This window comes from Triticum urartu, chromosome 1 (genome assembly GCF_003073215.2).
Source record: "Triticum urartu cultivar G1812 chromosome 1, Tu2.1, whole genome shotgun sequence".
NCBI lineage: Eukaryota > Viridiplantae > Streptophyta > Magnoliopsida > Poales > Poaceae > Triticum > Triticum urartu.
This window is the reverse complement of record NC_053022.1, coordinates 351,750,284-351,769,189: the sequence shown is the minus strand read 5'-3', so window position 1 is coordinate 351,769,189 and position 18,906 is coordinate 351,750,284. Positions and strand designations below refer to the sequence as shown.

Here is an 18,906-nt window from a genome sequence, read left to right as displayed (position 1 = left end):
AGTGTATGAGAAATCTCTATGTACGCTAGGGTGACAGGTAGAATTGGTTATGCCCCAGGCTTAGTGTATGAGAAATCTCTATATACGCAACCCATGTCAAGCTGAAAACTGACTTCAGGAAATCACTGAATTTGCACTCAGAACCTCCTCTGTAAACGTGTGTGCCCAACCAAGCTAGCAAAGCAAACAAATTGATTGATTCTGTAGGGAGGTTAGTCGTACCAAAAAGCTATCTGATCCATGTAAAAAAGGGTAGCTGATCAATTCCTCCACCGGCTAGCTTGGGGAGGCTAGCACATATGAAGAGAGCACCCTGATCAATTCCTACCAGAGTTGGCACCTGGTACAAATTTGGCGAACGGGATGGAGAAACTCTACTGCTGTTTCTAATTAAAAGGGATGCACTTACGGAGAGAAATCAGCTGTTTCTAATTAAAAGGGATGCACTTATGAAGAGAAATCAGTTCCTGATGCTGGCGATCAAATGCTACAACAGAATCAAATATGGACTCAACCATGAACCACAAAATTGTTCTTTTAGCTGTCATGCTTTCTTCATATAGCAAGCAACTAAGGTAACTAAGATTGAATTGTTTTAGACTATTCAGAATTACACCAAACATTTACTTCTGAATAATAGAGAGAATAATAACTTGCTAACACAAAGGTATGCCTTTACGTTTATTAAAAATATCTTAAACAATGACGAAGTTCACATAAAGTACAAATGTGATGCTCCCATCTATTGTACTACATCCTAAATTAACGGATCTCCACTAATTAGCGACTTGTCTTTCGAGTCCTTAATACACTAGACTTCTGAATGCCTTTGCTCAGTGATTTTTTATCGACACAACTAAGCCTTGTCTTAGGCCTTGAATCATTGTGCTCCTGATCAACACCGGCGCATTTGCGTACAACACGCTTCCTCTTGGGGCTTGATTCCATAGACTTGGACTTGTTTATTTCCTGACTACCTTCAGCTTTTGATTCATCGTCAAGATGTGCAGCACGACTTGTGCTCCGTCTCCTACCCCTTTTAGTCTGGTCAATAGTGAGTTCATCATCCTCTGATTCTTGCTTTATAGTTTTTGAAAGTGATAATTTGTTCACTTGCTCCTGCGAACATTTATACCGGTTAGAGAGGTGTACAACAACTATGAAAGAACATGAAAATGCATCAAGAAACTTACATGGTTATCATTCTGAATTCCTTTCTTCTTAGATCCCTTATCAACACCAGTAAGCCTTATGCTGGTCTTTGAATAATTCTCAGTTCCATTTTTTTCGGAATCTTCGTCTTCAGTAATGCTTATTGTACGCTTTCTTTTGGGGCTAGATTCCTTCAATTTGCATTCATCTTTCTCCTGGCTATCCTCTTCCGATTCTTCATCAGAATGTACAACGCGACATGTGTTTCTAGTGTTAGACTTTTTAGTGCCCTTCGTAGTGTTCTACAAAAACATGATAAATTGAGTTAGTTTCCATAAACATTCATTGTAAAATATGGCATGCACATATACAAAATGTTATGGAGCATCGTAGTACAAATAGACGATACCTGTTCAACATTAACGTGTTGTACTGATGAATCTTCTTCAGAGTCCATAAAAAATATTCTATGAACAGTGTAATCTTGGTAACCGTACTTGAAATTATAGTCATTCTGTCTGAACTGAAAAATCAATTTCTGCCCACATATTTTCTGAAATTTTTCTGCCTGCTCATGGATATCACAGTCATCCCTATCTATCAAGAATCTTGCAGATTGCTTAATCAGTTTTTTTGCTTCTGTCTCAAACATGGTGCAAGTTGTTGTTGCAGTATGATCACATATCTCTAGCTTAAGTTTGTACCTAGTAACAAAATGACACATCTGGTAAGTGGAGGATAAATTACTACCTAAAACATGAGATATTATCGAATTTACCTTGGACATGTCTTCTCAGGTTCTTTCTCACATTTTGGACAGTAGAAATGATTCCCTTCTTTTTGTAGTTTTTTGTTACATTTGCCGCATCCTATGTAATACCACTCATCTGATGTATCAATTGACTTAATGGTTGCTTCTGCAGTATAGAACTTTTCCTGTCCATCGTAGGTTAAATTAGCACATAAAACATATGAAAAAAGAATTTAAAAGTTAATCATAAATACCTGTTTTTCATATTCATATGCAATTTCAGTTATTTCTCTTAGTGTCTTTCTGTTATAGAGCATTTGTTCTTGAATTGCTTGGGCTTCTGGCCCTGTTTCCTCTATGATATCATCTTCCAAGCAATACCTATTTTCGCATGAGGTAAGTATCCATGTACATGACTAAATAGGATTTCTTCATATTATTGCAGAAAAATGGTTGCACCTCGTTTGGAGCTCAGCTGTTTCAGGGATATCCAAATCGATATATACTTTGGTCGCACCTGTAGATGACAGCGAGTACTCTGCAAGCACTTGATATTAAATTTCGAATACAAAAAATACATGCATAACACTACTTACCCTTGATTGATATAAATACAAACCTTTCAGTTTTCTGACAGTTGTTGATGTTACTATGACAACACGTCCCATAGAATCTTCATCAATTTGGTCGACCTTATTACCCCACAGTCTAATATTAACTTTTTGATCCCTGTATATTCCAACAGATATGACTATGAGCAGACATGATATTTTATTCATACAATTTTATTTAAGTGTACTTAATTCTAAGTACAATATCTCGAATCTTGGAAATCCCATGAGTTGTCTCCGTCTCTTCAATATTCCCTATATAACTTGCTACCCCAATGAGATCTGCTAAATAAGATGGTGTTAATATGCGGTGAAGATTCAAGTTAATAATTTAAACAAATATAATCATATCGGATAAGTACATCCTCTGGCCATCTCTTGTGGAAAGAACTTCAACACTACAAAACATGAAACTTTGTTCTGCTATTTTGATATTTTTAAGTCCCTTAATCTCTTGAATTTTTGTTGTGTGCAAGAAGTTAATAATCTTGTCGTCTTCAACTGGACGGAAATTCATGGCAGATGTAACCTTGAAATTTGCTATCATGTAGACTAAACCTTCTTGGATCAATGGCCTGAATTTGTTAACCATATGTTTTATTACCTTGGCATGTATCATAGTGCCCTGAAACATTATAATGCAGCGAGAAGATGCATTGGTATTTAAATCATAGTGACCTATTTATGTTGGAAAAAAAAATCCTTTTACCAATAAACTGACCTGTTCATCAAGCAGTATCATGTCAAGGCTAATTAGTTCATTGTTATTGAGGTTAATGGCGTCCCATAGCCTAATTACTCTGACCTTCACTTTCCAGGAATCCTTCCCATTGTTAATCGCATTGCCATTGTTTCAATTGAAAACAAAAGAATTTGACCTGTAAGCGAACACAATTTTGAAGATTAGAACTTGTTATAGTCTTAGCCAAATCAAAGACTTTATAATCAAAAAGAAAGATTAGTTTGTATGACATAGTAAGTGCAAAGCCTAACAATGTGATTGAACCAACAGAAAAAATAATCATCTAAAAATTGGGTGAAAAGCAACTGAACAGAGGCAACCGTCGCACCTAATAGGAGAATCTGACCAATGACGATGTTGACAACGAACAGAATAATCAGAAAGAAAGATTAGTTTGTATGACATACTAAGTGCAAAGCCTAACAATGTGATTGAACCAACAGAAAAAATAATCATCTAAAAATTGGGTGAAAAGCAACTGAACAGAGGCAACCGTCGCACCTAATAGGAGAATCTGACCAATGACGATGTTGACAACGAACAGAATAATCAGAAAGAAAGATTAGTTTGTATGACATACTAAGTGCAAAGCCTAACAATGTGATTGAACCAACAGAAAAAATAATCATCTAAAAATTGGGTGAAAAGCAACTGAACAGAGGCAACCGTCGCACCTAATAGGAGAATCTGACCAATGACGATGTTGACAACGAACAGAATAATCAGAAAGAAAGATTAGTTTGTATGACATACTAAGTGCAAAGCCTAACAATGTGATTGAACCAACAGAAAAAATAATCATCTAAAAATTGGGTGAAAAGCAACTGAACAGAGGCAACCGTCGCACCTAATAGGAGAATCTGACCAATGACGATGTTGACAACGAACAGAGCCTCCTTGATTTGAGATGGTCTATGTTAGGCTGCAGGCTTAATTTATAAGCTAGCCTAATGGGCTTAGTTCTGCCCCGAGCCGATCTCCGTGACGTATCCAAAGAGCATACGTGAGAAGATTAGATTTGAAATTGAATACTTAGATTTTTTTTTTGAATCCAATCTAGAAAAAAAATCATTGTGAGAAGGGGAACCTGATCCACATGAGGAAAATAATTTTAGTGCGATAACCTCGTTGAGCGCAGGAGATCCACGCCCCAACGTCCTTGCTGCAATTTGAGGTGAGGATAGAAGAGTTCTTGATGCAATTTGAGGTGAGGATAAAAGAGTCCTTGCTGCAATTTGAGGTGAGGAGAGAAGAGATCTGAGAGTTTGTGAGAAAGAGAGAGACGTGATTGAGAGAGGGATCCATGCCCAAATTCCTTGATCCAATTTGAGAGACATGGATCTGGTCATCATGGGGAGATGCGGAGAGACCTGGGAGTTCGAGAGAGAGAGATGGGATTGAGAAAGAGATTATGCGGTCTCATTTTTTGTGAACGGGGCCGGGTCTCTCTTTTTTTTGGTAATGGAAGATACGGTGGAGAGCGCTACGGGCCTTTACTCAGAGCGCTATGGGCCTTTTCTTCTGACTCAGCCGTCGAATGATGTTGGGCTTTGTGAATCAGTCTGTTTAATAAGCAAACTTAATTTTTTCAGCCGCAAATTGTATGGGTTAATCTAGACCGTAATAACTCGGTCCCATCATTAGATGTACGGCTCCTATTTTCTAATTAACGTGGGAATTATTAGGGAGTCGCTAATTAGTATAGGTATAGATATAGATGTTTATGCTTTGTGAGTAGTTACTTTTGTTTCTGAGGACATGGGAGAAGTCTTGCTATTAGTAGTTATGTGAATTTGGTATTCGTTCGATATTTTGATGAGATGTATGTTGTCTCTCCTCTAGTGGTGTTATGTGAACGTCGACTACATGACACTTCACCATCATTTGGGCCTAGAGGAAGGCATTGTGGAGTAATAAGTAGATGATGGGTTGCTAGAGTGACAGAAGTTTAAACCCTAGTTTATGCGTTGCTTCGTAAGGGGCTGATTTGGATCCATATGTTTCATGCTATGGTTAGGTTTACCTTAATACTTTTGTTGTAGTTGTGGATGCTTGCAATAAAGGTTAATCATAAGTGGGATGCTTGTCCAAGTAAGGGCAACACCCAAGCACCGATCCACTCACATACCAAATTATCAAAGTACCGAACGCGAATCATATGAACGTGATGAAAACTAGCTTGACGATATTCCCATGTGTCCTCGGGAGCGCTTTACATCATATAAGAGTTTGTCCAGGCTTGTCCTTTGCTACAAAAGGATTGGGCCATCTTGCTGCACTTTATTTGAAGGAAATATGCCCTAGAGGCAATAATAAAGTTATTATTTATTTCCTTATAATCATGATAAATGTTTATTATTCATGCTAGAATTGTATTAACCGAAAACATAATACATGTGTGAATACATAGACAAACAAAGTGTCACTAGTATGCCTCTACTTGACTAGCTCGTTAATCAAAGATGGTTATGTTTCCTGACCATGAACAATGAGTTGTTATTTGATTAACGAGGTCACATCATTAGTTGAATGATCTGATTGACATGACCCATTCCATTAGCTTAGCACCCGATCGTTTAGTATGTTGCTATTGCTTTCTTCATGACTTATACATGTTCCTATGACTATGAGATTATGCAACTCCCATTTGCCGGAGGAACACTTTGGGTGCTACCAAACGTCACAACGTAACTGGGTGGTTATAAAGGAGCATTGCAGGTGTCTCCAAAGGTAGATGTTGGGTTGGCGTATTTCGAGATTAGGATTTGTCACTCCGATTGTCGGAGAGGTATCTCTGGGCCCTCTCGGTAATACACATCACATAAGCCTTGCAAGCATTACAACTAATATGTTAGTTGTGAGATGATGTATTACGGAACGAGTAAAGAGACTTGCCGGTAACGAGATTGAACTAGGTATTGGATACCGACGATCGAATCTCGGGCAAGTAACATACCGATGACAAAGGGAACAACGTATGTTGTTATGCGGTTCTGACCGATAAAGATCTTCGTAGAATATGTAGGAGCCAATATGGGCATCCAGGTCCCGCTATTGGTTATTGACCGGAGACGTGTCTCGGTCATGTCTACATTGTTCTCGAACCCGTAGGGTCCGCACGCTTAAGGTTACGATGACAGTTATATTATGAGTTTATGCATTTTGATGTACCGAAGGTTGTTCGGAGTCCCGGATGTGATCACGGACATGACGAGGAGTCTCGAAATGGTCGAGACGTAAAGATTGATATATTGGAAGCCTATATTTGGATATCGGAAGTGTTCCGGGTGAAATCGGGATTTTACCGGGTTACCGGGAGGTTACCGGAACCCCCCGGGAGCCATATGGGCCTTAATGGGCTTTAGTGGAAAGGAGAAAGGGGCAGCCCAAGGTGGCTGCGCACCTCCCCCCTCCCCTAGTCCTATTAGGACTAGGAGAAGGTGGCCGGCCCCCCTCTCCCTCTTTCCCCCCTTGGGAATCCTAGTTGGAATAGGATTGGGGGGGGAGTCCTACTCCCGGAAGGAGTAGGACTCCTCCTGCGCCCTCCTCCTGGCCGGCGCCCCCTCCCCCTTGGCTCCTTTATATACTGAGGCAGAGGCACCCCAGAGACACACAAGTTGATCCACGTGATCTATTCCTTAGCCGTGTGCGGTGCCCCCTGCCACCATATTCCTCGATAATACTGTAGCGGAGTTTAGGCGAAGCCCTGCTGCTGTAGTTCATCAAGATCGTCACCACGCCGTCGTGCTGACGAAACTCTTCCCCGACACTTTGCTGGATCGGAGTCCGGGGATCGTCATCGAGCTGAACGTGTTCTCGAACTCGGAGGTGCCGTAGTTTCGGTACTTGATCGATTGGATCGTGAAGACGTACGACTACTTCCTCTACGTCGTGTCAGCGCTTCCGCAGTCGGTCTGCGTTGGGTACGTAGACAACACTCTCCCCTCTCGTTGCTATGCATCACCATGATCTTGCGTGTGCGTAGGAAAATTTTGAAATTACTACGTTCCCCAACAGTGGTATCAGAGCCTAGGTTTTTATGGTTTGATGTTATTTGCACGAGTAGAACACAAGTGAGTTGTGGACGATACAAGTCATACTGCCTACCAGCATGTCATACTTTGGTTCGGCGGTATTGTTGGACGAGACGACCCGGACCAACCTTACGCGTACGCTTACGCGAGACCGGTTCCCTCGACGTGCTTTGCACATAGATGGCTTGCGGGCGACTGTCTCTCCAACTTTAGTTGAACTGAGTGTGGCTACGCCCGGTCCTTGCGAAGGTTAAAACGGAGTCTATTTGACAAACTATCGTTGTGGTTTTGATGCGTAGGTGAGATTGGTTCTTACTTAAGCCCGTAGCAGCCACGTAAAACTTGCAACAACAAAGTAGAGGACGTCTAACTTGTTTTTGCAGGGCATGTTGTGATGTGATATGGTCAAGGCATGATGCTGAATTTTATTGTATGATATGATCATGTTTTGTAACCAAGTTATCGGCAACTGGCAGGAGCCATATGGTTGTCGCTTTATTGTATGCAATGCAATCGCGATGTAATGCTTTACTTTATTACTAAACGGTAGTGATAGTCATGGAAGCATAAGATTGGCGAGACGACAACGATGCTACGATGGAGATCAAGGTGTCGTGCCGGTGACGATGGTGATCATGACGGTGCTTCGGAGATGGAGATCACAAGCACAAGATGATGATGGGCCATATCATATCACTTATATTGATTGCATGTGATGTTTATCTTTTATGCATCTTATCTTGCTTTGATTGACGGTAGCATTATAAGATGATCTCTCACTAAATTATCAAGAAGTGTTCTCCCTGAGTATGCACCGTTGCGAAAGTTCTTCGTGCTAGACACCACGTGATGATCGGGTGTGATAGGCTCTACGTTCAAATACAACGGGTGAAACAGTTGCACACGCGGAATACTCAGGTTATACCTTGACGAGTAGCAAGCTATACAGATATGGCCTCGGAACGTGGAGACGAAAGGTCGAGCGTGAATCATATAGTAGATATGATCAACATAATGATGTTCACCATGAAACTACTCCATCTCACGTGATGATCGGTTATGGTTTAGTTGATTTGGATCACGTAATCACTTAGAAGATTAGAGGGATGTCTATCTAAGTGGGAGTTCTTTAGTAATATGATTAATTGAACTTAAATTTATCATGAACTTAGTCCCTGATAGTATCTTGCTTGTTTATGTTGATTGTAGATAGATGGCTCGTGCTGTTGTTCCGTTGAATTTTAATGCGTTCCTTGAGAAAGCAAAGTTGAAAGATGATGGTAGCAATTACACGGACTGGGTCCGTAACTTGAGGATTATCCTCATTGCTGCTCAGAAAAATTACGTCCTGGAAGCACCGCTGGGTGCCAGGCCTACTGCTGGAGCAACACCAGATGTTATGAACGTCTGGCAGAGCAAAGCTGATGACTACTCGATAGTTTAGTGTGCCATGCTTTACGGCGTAGAATCGGGACTTCAACGACGTTTGGAACGTCATGGAGCATATGAGATGTTCCAGGAGTTGAAGTTAATATTTCAAGCAAATGCCCGGATTGAGAGATATGTAGTCTCCAATAAGTTCTATAGCTGCAAGATGGAGGAGAACAGTTCTGTCAGTGAGCATATACTCAAAATGTCTGGGTATAATAATCACTTGATTCAATTGGGAGTTAATCTTCCAGATGATTGCGTCATTGACAGAATTCTCCAATCACTGCCACCAAGCTACAAGAGCTTCGTGATGAACTATAATATGCAAGGGATGAACAAGACTATTCCCGAGCTCTTCGCAATGCTGAAAGCCGCGGAGGTAGAAATCAAGAAGGAGCATCAAGTGTTGATGGTTAACAAGACCACTAGTTTCAAGAAAAAAGGCAAAGGGAAGAAGAAGGGGAACTTCAAGAAGAACGGCAAGCAAGTTGCTGCTCAGGAGAAGAAACCCAAGTCTGGACCTAAGCCTGAAACTGAGTGCTTCTACTACAAGCAGACTGGTCACTGGAAGCGGAACTGCCCCAAGTATTTGGCGGATAAGAAGGATGGCAAGGTGAACAAAGGTATATGTGATATACATGTTATTGATGTGTACCTTACTAGAGCTCGCAGTAGCACCTGGGTATTTGATACTGGTTCTGTTGCTAATATTTGCAACTCGAAACAGGGACTACGGAATAAGCGGGCACTGGCAAAAGACGAGGTGACGATGCGCGTGGGAAACGGTTCCAAAGTCGATGTGATCGCGGTCGGCACGCTACCTCTACATCTACCTTCGGGATTAATATTAGACCTAAATAATTGTTATTTGGTGCCAGCGTTGAGCATGAACATTATATCTGGATCTTGTTTAATGCGAGACGGTTATTCATTTAAATCAGAGAATAATGGTTGTTCTATTTATATGAGTAATATCTTTTATGGTCATGCACCCTTGAAGAGTGGTCTATTTTTATTGAATCTCGATAGTAGTAATACACATATTCATAATGTTGAAGCCAAAAGATGCAGAGTTGATAATGAAAGTGCAACATATTTGTGGCACTGTCGTTTAGGTCATATCGGTGTAAAGCGCATGAAGAAACTCCATACTGATGGACTTTTGAAACCACTTGATTATGAATCACTTGGTACTTGCGAACCGTGCCTCATGGGCAAGATGACTAAAACACCGTTCTCCGGTACTATGGAGAGAGCAACAGATTTGTTGGAAATCATACATACCGATGTATGTGGTCCGATGAATATTGAGGCTCGTGGCGGATATCGTTATTTTCTCACCTTCACAGATGATTTAAGCAGATATGGATATATCTACTTAATGAAACATAAGTCTGAAACATTTGAAAAGTTCAAAGAATTTCAGAGTGAAGTTGAAAATCATCGTAACAAGAAAATAAAGTTTCTACGATCTGATCGTGGAGGAGAATATTTGAGTTACGAGTTTGGTGTACATTTGAAAAACTGTGGAATAGTTTCGCAACTCACGCCACCCGGAACACCACAGCGTAATGGTGTGTCCGAACGTCGTAATCGTACTTTACTAGATATGGTGCAATCTATGATGTCTCTTACTGATTTACCGCTATCGTTTTGGGGTTATGCTTTAGAGACGGCTGCATTCACGTTAAATAGGGCACCATCAAAATCCATTGAGACGACGCCTTATGAACTATGGTTTGGCAAGAAACCAAAGTTGTCGTTTCTTAAAGTTTGGGGCTGCGATGCTTATGTGAAAAAGCTTCAACCTGATAAGCTCGAACCCAAATCGGAGAAATGTGTCTTCATAGGATACCCAAAGGAAACTGTTGGGTACACCTTCTATCACAGATCCGAAGGCAAGACATTCGTTGCTAAGAATGGATCCTTTCTAGAGAAGGAGTTTCTCTCGAAAGAAGTGAGTGGGAGGAAAGTAGAACTTGACGAGGTAACTGTACCTGCTCCCTTACTGGAAAGTAGTTCATCACAGAAAACTGTTTCAGTGACACCTACACCAGTTAGTGAGGAAGCCAATGATAATGATCATGAAACTTCAGATCAAGATACTACTGAACCTCATAGATCAACCAGAGTAAGATCCGCACCAGAGTGGTACGGTAATCCTGTTCTGGAACCTCATAGATCAACCAGAGTAAGAACCTACGAACTATGAAGAAGCGATGGTGAGCCCAGATTCCGCAAAGTGGCTTGAAGCCATGAAATCTGAGATGGGATCCATGTATGAGAACAAAGTATGGACTTTGGTTGACTTGCCCGATGATCGGCAAGCAATTGAGAATAAATGGATCTTCAAGAAGAAGACTGACGCTGATGGTAATGTTACTGTCTACAAAGCTCGACTTGTCGCAAAAGGTTTTCGGCAAGTTCAAGGGATTGACTACGATGAGACCTTCTCACTCGTAGCGATGCTTAAGTCCATCCGAATCATGTTAGCGATTGCCGCATTTTATGATTATGAAATTTGGCAGATGGATGTCAAAACTGCATTCCTGAATGGATTTCTGGAAGCAGAGTTGTATATGATGCAACCGGAAGGTTTTGTCGATCCAAAGGGAGCTAACAAAGTGTGCAAGCTCCAGCAATCCATTTATGGACTGGTGCAAGCCTCTCGGAGTTGGAATAAACGTTTTGATAGTGTGATCAAAGCATTTGGTTTTATACAGACTTTCGGAGAAGTCTGTATTTACAAGAAAGTGAGTGGGAGCTCTGTAGCATTTCTGATATTATATGTGGATGACATATTGCTGATTGGAAATGATATAGAATTTCTGGATAGCATAAAGGGATATTTGAATAAAAGTTTTTCAATGAAAGACCTCGGTGTAGCTGCTTACATATTAGGCATTAAGATCTATAGAGATAGATCAAGACGCTTAATTGGACTTTCACAAAGCACATACCTTGACAAAATTTTGAAGAAGTTCAAAATGGATCAAGCAAAGAAAGGGTTCTTGCCTGTGTTACAAGGTGTGAAGTTGAGTAAGACTCAATGCCCGACCACTGCAGAAGACAGAGAGAATATGAAAGATGTTCCATATGCATCAGCCATAGGATCTATCATGTATGCAATGCTGTGTACCAGACCTGATGTGTGCCTTGCTATAAGTTTAGCAGGGAGGTACCAAAGTAATCCAGGAGTGGATCACTGGACAGCGGTCAAGAACATCCTGAAATACCTGAAAAGGACTAAGGATATGTTTCTCGTATATGGAGGTGACAAAGAGCTCACCGTAAAAGGTTACGTTGATGCAAGCTTTGACACTGATCCAGACGATTCTAAATCGCAAACTGGATACGTGTTTACATTAAACGGTGGAGCTGTCAGTTGGTGCAGTTCTAAACAAAGCGTCGTAGCGGGATCCACATGTGAAGCGGAGTACATAGCTGCTTCGGAAGCAGCGAACGAAGGAGTCTGGATGAAGGAGTTCATATCCGATCTAGGTGTCATACCTAATGCATCGGGTCCAATGAAAATCTTTTGTGACAATACTGGTGCAATTGCCTTGGCAAAGGAATCCAGATTTCACAAAAGGACCAAACACATCAAGAGACGCTTCAACTCCATTCGGGATCTAGTCCAGGTGGGAGACATAGAGATTTGCAAGATACATACGGATCTGAATGTTGCAGACCCGTTGACTAAGCCTCTTCCATGAGCAAAACATGATCAGCACCAAGACTCCATGGGTGTTAGAATCATTACAGTGTGATCTAGATTATTGACTCTAGTGCAAGTGGGAGACTGAAGGAAATATGCCCTAGAGGCAATAATAAAGTTATTATTTATTTCCTTATAATCATGATACATGTTTACTATTCATGCTAGAATTGTATTAACCGGAAACATAATACATGTGTGAATACATAGAGAAACAAAGTGTCACTAGTATGCCTCTACTTGACTAGCTCGTTAATCAAAGATGGTTATGTTTCCTGACCATGAACTATGAGTTGTTATTTGATTAACGAGGTCACATCATTAGTTGAATGATCTGATTGACATGACCCATTCCATTAGCTTAGCACCCGATCGTTTAGTATGTTGATATTGCTTTCTTCATGACTTATACATGTTCCTATGACTATGAGATTATGCAACTCCCGTTTGCCGGAGGAACACTTTGGGTGCTACCAAACGTCACAACGTAACTGGGTGATTATAAAGGAGCATTACAGGTGTCTCCAAAGGTAGATGTTGGGTTGTTTTTTTTTTTTTTTTTTTTTTTTTTTTTCTTTTTTTTTTTTTTTTTTTTTTTTTTTTTTTTTTTTTTTTTTTTTTTTTTTTTTTGGCGTTTTCGAGATTAGGATTTGTCACTCCGATTGTCGGAGAGGTATCTCTGGGCCCTCTCGGTAATGCACATCACATAAGCCTTGCAAGCATTACAACTAATATGTTAGTTGTGAGATGATGTATTACAGAACGAGTAAAGAGACTTGCCCGTAACGAGATTGAACTAGGTATTGGATACCGACGATCGAATCTCGGGCAAGTAACATACCGATGACAAAGGGAACAACGTATGTTGTTATGCGGTCTGACCGATAAAGATCTTCGTAGAATATGTAGGAGCCAATATGGGCATCCAGGTCCCGCTATTGGTTATTGACCGGAGACGTGTCTCGGTCATGTCTACATTGTTCTCGAACCCGTAGGGTCCGCACGCTTAAGGTTACGATGACAGTTACATTATGAGTTTATGCATTTTGATGTACCGAAGGTTGTTCGGAGTCCCGGATGTGATCACGGACATGACGAGGAGTCTCGAAATGGTCGAGACGTAAAGATTGATATATTGGAAGCCTATGTTTGGCATATCGGAAGTGTTCCGGGTGAAATCGGGATTTTACCGGGTACCGGGAGGTTACCGGAACCCCCCGGGAGCCATATGGGCCTTCATGGGCCTTTAGTGGAAAGGAGAAAGGGGCAGCCCAAGGTGGCTGCGCACCTCCCCCCTCCCCTAGTCCTATTAGGACTAGGAGAAGGTGGCCGACCCCCCTCTCCCTCTTTCCCCCCTTGGGAATCCTAGTTGGAATAGGATTGGGGGGGGGAGTCCTACTCCCGGAAGGAGTAGGACTCCTCCTGCGCCCTCCTCCTGGCCGGCGCCCCCCTCCCCCTTGGCTCCTTTATATACTGAGGCAGAGGCACCCCAGAGACGCACAAGTTGATCCACGTGATCTATTCCTTAGCCGTGTGCGGTGCCCCCTGCCACCATATTCCTCGATAATACTGTAGCGGAGTTTAGGCGAAGCCCTGCTGCTGTAGTTCATCAAGATCGTCACCACGCCGTCGTGCTGACGGAACTCTTCCCCGACACTTTGCTGGATCGGAGTCCGGGGATCGTCATCGAGCTGAACGTGTGCTCGAACTCGGAGGTGCCGTAGTTTCGGTACTTGATCGGTTGGATCGTGAAGACGTACGACTACTTCCTCTACGTCGTGTCAGCGCTTCCGCAGTCGGTCTGCGTTGGGTACGTAGACAACACTCTCCCCTCTCGTTGCTATGCATCACCATGATCTTGCGTGTGCGTAGGAAAATTTTGAAATTACTACGTTCCCCAACATTATTTACTTTTGTTACTTGTTGCTCGTTACAAATTATCCTATCACAAAACTATCTGTTACCACTTATTTCAGTACTTGCAGAGAATACCTTGCTGGAAACCGCTTATCATTTCCTTCTGCTCCTCGTTGGGTTCGACACTCTTACTTATCGAAAGGACTACGATAGATCCCCTATACTTGTGGGTCATCAAGACTCTTTTCTGGCGCCGTTGCCGGGGAGTGAAGCGCCTTTGGTAGGTGGAATTTGGTAAGGAAAAATTTATATAGTGTGCTGAAATTTACTGTCACTTGTTACTATGGAAAGTAATCCTCCGAGGGGCTTGTTCGGGGTATCTTCACCCCGACCAGTAGAGCAAAGAGTTGCTCCTCAACCTATTGAACCTACTGAAAATGAAAATGAAAATGCTTGATTTGAAGTTCCTGTGGGTATGATAGAAAAACTGCTGGCTAATCCTTTTTTAGGAGATGGAACAAAACATCCTGATGAACATGTGATATATGTGGATGAAGTTTGTGGATTATTTAAGCTTGCAGGTGTACCCGGAGATGTTGTTAAGAAGAAGGTCTTCCCTTTATCTTTGAGGGGAGATGCATCGACATGGTATAGGCTATGTGATGATATGAGGTCTTGGAATTACAAATGATTGAAATTGGAATTTCATCAGAAGTTTTATCCTATGCATCTTGTTCATCGTGATCGCAATTATATATATAATTTTTGGCCTCGCGAAGGAGAAAGCATCGCTCAAGCTTGGGGGAGGCTTAAATCAATGTTATATTCATGCCCCAATCATGAGCTCTCAAGAGAAATGATTATTCAAAAATTTATACTCGGCTTTCTGGTAACAATCGCACCATGCTTGATACTTCTTGTGCTGGCTCTTTTATGATGAAGACTATTGAATTCAAATGGAATTTATTGGAAAGAATTAAACGCAACTCTGAAGATTGGGACCTAGACAATGGTAAGGAGTTAGGTATGACACCTAGTTTTGATTGTGTTAAATCTTTTATGGATACCGATATTTTTTGTAAATTTAGCACTAAATATGGACTTGACTCTGAGATAGTAGCTTCTTTCTGTGAATCTTTTGCTGCTTATGTTGATCTCCCCAAGGAGAAGTGGTTTAAATATCATCCTCCCATAGAAGTAAAAGTAGCTGCACCTATTAAAGTTGAAGAAAAGACTATCATTTATAATGATCCTATTGTTCCTACTTCTTATGTTAAGAAACCACCTTTCCCTGTTAGGATAAAGGATCATGCCAAAGCTTCAACTGTAGTCCGTAAAAGCAATATTAAAACATATACACCTCCTGAGCAAGTTAAAGTTGGACCTAATATTGCTATTGTTAAAGATCTCTTGTCTGATAATATTGATGGGCATGTTATTTATTTCTGTAATGAAACTGCTAGAATTGCTAAACCCCGTGATAAAGATAAACCTAGACCTGTGGTAGGCTTGCCTATTATTTCTGTTAAAATAGGAGATCATTGTTATCATGGCTTATGTGACATGGGTGCTAGTGCTAGTGCAATACCTTATTCCTTATACCAAGAAGTTATGCATGATATTGCACCTGCTGAAATAGAAGATATTGATGTCACAATTAAACTTGCCAATAGAGATACTATTTCACCAATGGGAATTGTTAGAGATGTTGAAGTATTGTGTGGGAAAACTAAATATCTTGTTGATTTTCTTGCTCTTGGTTCCCCACAAGATAGCTTTTGTCCCATTATATTTGGTAGACCCTTCTTAAACACTATTAATGCTACCATAGATTGCAAAAGAGATGTTGTTACTGTCGGTTTAGATGATATGACTCATGAATTTAATTTCTCTAAATTTAGTAGACAACACCGTGAAGAAGAATTACCTAGTAAGGATGAAATTATTGGTCTTTCTTCTATTGTCGTACCTCCTAGTGATCCTTTAGAACAATATTTGCTAGACTATGAAAATGACATGTTTATGAATGAAAGAAGGGAATTAGATGAAGTACTCTTTAAACAGGAACCTATTCTGAAAAATAATTTACCTAGGGATCCTCCTCCACCCAAGGGTGATCCCGTGTTTGAGCTTAAACCGTTACCTGATACTCTTAAATATGCTTATCTTGATGAGAAAAAGATATATCCTGTTATTATTAGTGCTAACCTTTCAGAACATGAAGAAGAGAGATTATTGAAAACTCTGAAGAAGCACCGTGCTGCTATTGGGTATACTCTTGATGATCTTAAGGGCATTAGTCCCACTCTATGTCAACATAAAATTAATTTGGAAGAAGATGCTAAACCAGTTCATGATCATCAACGCCGGCTGAATCCTGAAATGAAAGAAGTGGTAAGAAAGGAGATACTAAAGCTCCTTGAGGCAGGTATAATTTATCCCGTTGCTGATAGTCAGTGGGTAAGTCCTGTCCATTATGTCCCTAAGAAGGGAGGTATTACTGTTGTTCCTAATGATAAAGATGAATTGATTCCTCAAAGAATTATTACAGGTTATAGGATGGTAGTTGATTTCCGCAAATTAAATAAGGCTACTAAAAAGACCATTACCCCTTACCTTTTTATCGATCAAATGCTAGAAAGATTGTCCAAACATACACAATTTTGCTTTCTAGATGGTTATTCTGGTTTCTCTCAAATACCTGTGTCAGCCAAAGATCAATCAAAGACTACTTTTACATGCCCTTTTGGTACTGTTGCTTATAGACGTATGGCTTTTGGTTTATGTAATGTACCTGCTACCTTTCAAAGATGCATTATGGCTATATTCTCTGACTTTTGTGAAAAGATTTGTGAGGTTTTCATGGACGACTTTTCCGTCTATGGATCTTCTTTTGATGATTTCTTGAGCAACCTTGATCGAGTTTTGTAGAGATGTGAAGAAACTAATCTTGTCTTGAATTGGGAAAAGTGCCACTTTATGGTTAATGAAGGTATTGTCTTGGGGCATAAAGTTTCTGAAAGAGGCATCGAAGTTGATAAAGCCAAGGTTGATGCTATTGAAAAGATGCCATGTCCCAAGGACATCAAAGGTATAAGAAGTTTCCTTGGTCATGCCGGTTTTTATAGGAGGTTCATTAAGGACTTCTCAAAAATTTCTCGGCCTCTGACTAATTTATTACAAAAAGATATACCATTTGTCTTTGATGATGATTGCGTAGAAGCATTTGAAATACTTAAGAAAGCATTGATTTCTGCACCTATTGTTCAGCCACCTGATTGGAATTTACCCTTTGAAATTATGTGTGATGCTAGTGATTATGTTGTAGGTGTTGTTCTAGGACAAAGAGTTGATAAGAAACTAAATGTTATTCAATATGCTAGTAAAACTCTAGACAATGCTCAAAGAATTATGCTACTACTGAAAAAGAATTCTTAGCAGTTGTATTTGCTTGTGATAAGTTCAGACCTTATATTGTTGATTCTAAAGTAATTATTCACACTGATCATGCTGCTATTAAATATTTTATGGAAAAGAAAGATGCTAAACCTAGACTTATTAGATGGGTTCTCTTGCTACAAGAATTTGATCTGCATATTATTGATAGAAAAAGAACTGAGAACCCCTTTGCAGACGACTTGTCTAGGTTAGAAAATGTGCTTGATGACCCACTACCTATTGATGATAGCTTTCCTGATGAGCAATTAAATGTCATAAATGCTTCTCATACTGCTCCATGGTATGCTGATTATGCTAATTACATTGTTGCTAAGTTTATACCACCTAGTTTCACATACCAGCAAAAGAAAAAGTTCTTCTATGATTTGAGGCATTACTTTTGGGATGACCCACATCTTTATAAAGAAGGAGTGGATGGTGTTATTAGACGTTGTGTACCTGAGCATGAACAGGAACAGATCCTACGCAAGTGTCACTCCGAAGCTTATGGATGACACCATGCTGAAGATAGAACTGCACATAAGGTACTGCAATCTGGTTTTTATTGGCCTACTCTCTTCAAGGATGCCCGTAAGTTTGTCTTATCTTGTGATGAATGTCAAAGAATTGGTAATATTAGTAAACGTCAAGAAATGCCTATGAACTATTCACTCGTAATTGAACCATTTGATATTTGGGGCTTTGACTATATGGGACCCTTTCCTTCCTCTAATGGATATACACATATATTAGTTGCTGTCGATTATGTTACTAAGTGGGTAGAAGCTATTCCAACTAGTAGTGCTGATCATAACACTTCTATTAAAATGCTTAAAGAAGTTATTTTTCCAAGATTTGGAGTCCCTAGATATTTAATGACTGATGGTGGTTCACATTTTATTCATGGTGCTTTCCGTAAAATGCTTGCTAAATATGATGTTAATCATAGAATTGCATCTCCTTATCACCCTCAGTCTAGTGGTCAAGTAGAATTGGGTAATACAGAACTCAAATTAATTTTGCAAAAGACTGTTAATAGGTCTAGAAAGAATTGGTCCAAGAAACTAGATGATGCATTATGGGCCTATAGAATTGCATATAAAAATCCTATGGGCATGTCTCCGTATAAAATGGTCTATGGAAAAGCATGTCACTAACCTCTCGAACTAGAA

The 18,906-nt window shown here is 40.3% G+C and overlaps 1 protein-coding gene across 10 annotated transcripts; it reads right to left on the bottom strand.

The window, feature by feature from the left end:
• Nucleotides 1-649: 649 nt before the first annotated feature.
• LOC125511421 (replication factor A protein 1-like) lies at nt 650-4,691 on the bottom strand. Of its 10 annotated transcripts, XM_048676791.1 has the most exons (12): nt 4,381-4,691; nt 4,104-4,312; nt 3,236-3,392; nt 2,866-3,139; nt 2,703-2,796; nt 2,523-2,632; nt 2,363-2,441; nt 2,158-2,284; nt 1,931-2,088; nt 1,562-1,856; nt 1,194-1,454; nt 650-1,119 (listed from the first exon to the last, which is right to left on the bottom strand). In XM_048676791.1, exons 3-12 carry the CDS (start codon nt 3,254-3,256, stop codon nt 781-783), a joined length of 1,758 nt encoding a protein of 585 aa, XP_048532748.1. In that variant the 5' UTR covers nt 3,257-3,392; nt 4,104-4,312; nt 4,381-4,691; the 3' UTR covers nt 650-780. The 10 variants fall into 10 exon arrangements, with proteins under 10 accessions (XP_048532748.1, XP_048532763.1, XP_048532777.1 ...); XM_048676806.1 differs by lacking the exon at nt 4,104-4,312; XM_048676820.1 differs by having other exon boundaries at nt 2,523-2,654; nt 3,119-3,139; nt 4,104-4,690.
• Between the last annotated feature and the right edge of the window lie 14,215 nt (nt 4,692-18,906).

Coding starts and splice junctions, on each gene's coding strand:
- LOC125511421 (XM_048676791.1), bottom strand. CDS start 3,256: ATGATACTGCTTGATGAACAG. Junction 3,140..3,235: donor TGATACTGCTTGATGAACAG/GTCAGTTTATTG, acceptor ATAATGTTTCAG/GGCACTATGATACATGCCAA. Junction 2,285..2,362: donor ACAGCTGAGCTCCAAACGAG/GTGCAACCATTT, acceptor ATGCGAAAATAG/GTATTGCTTGGAAGATGATA.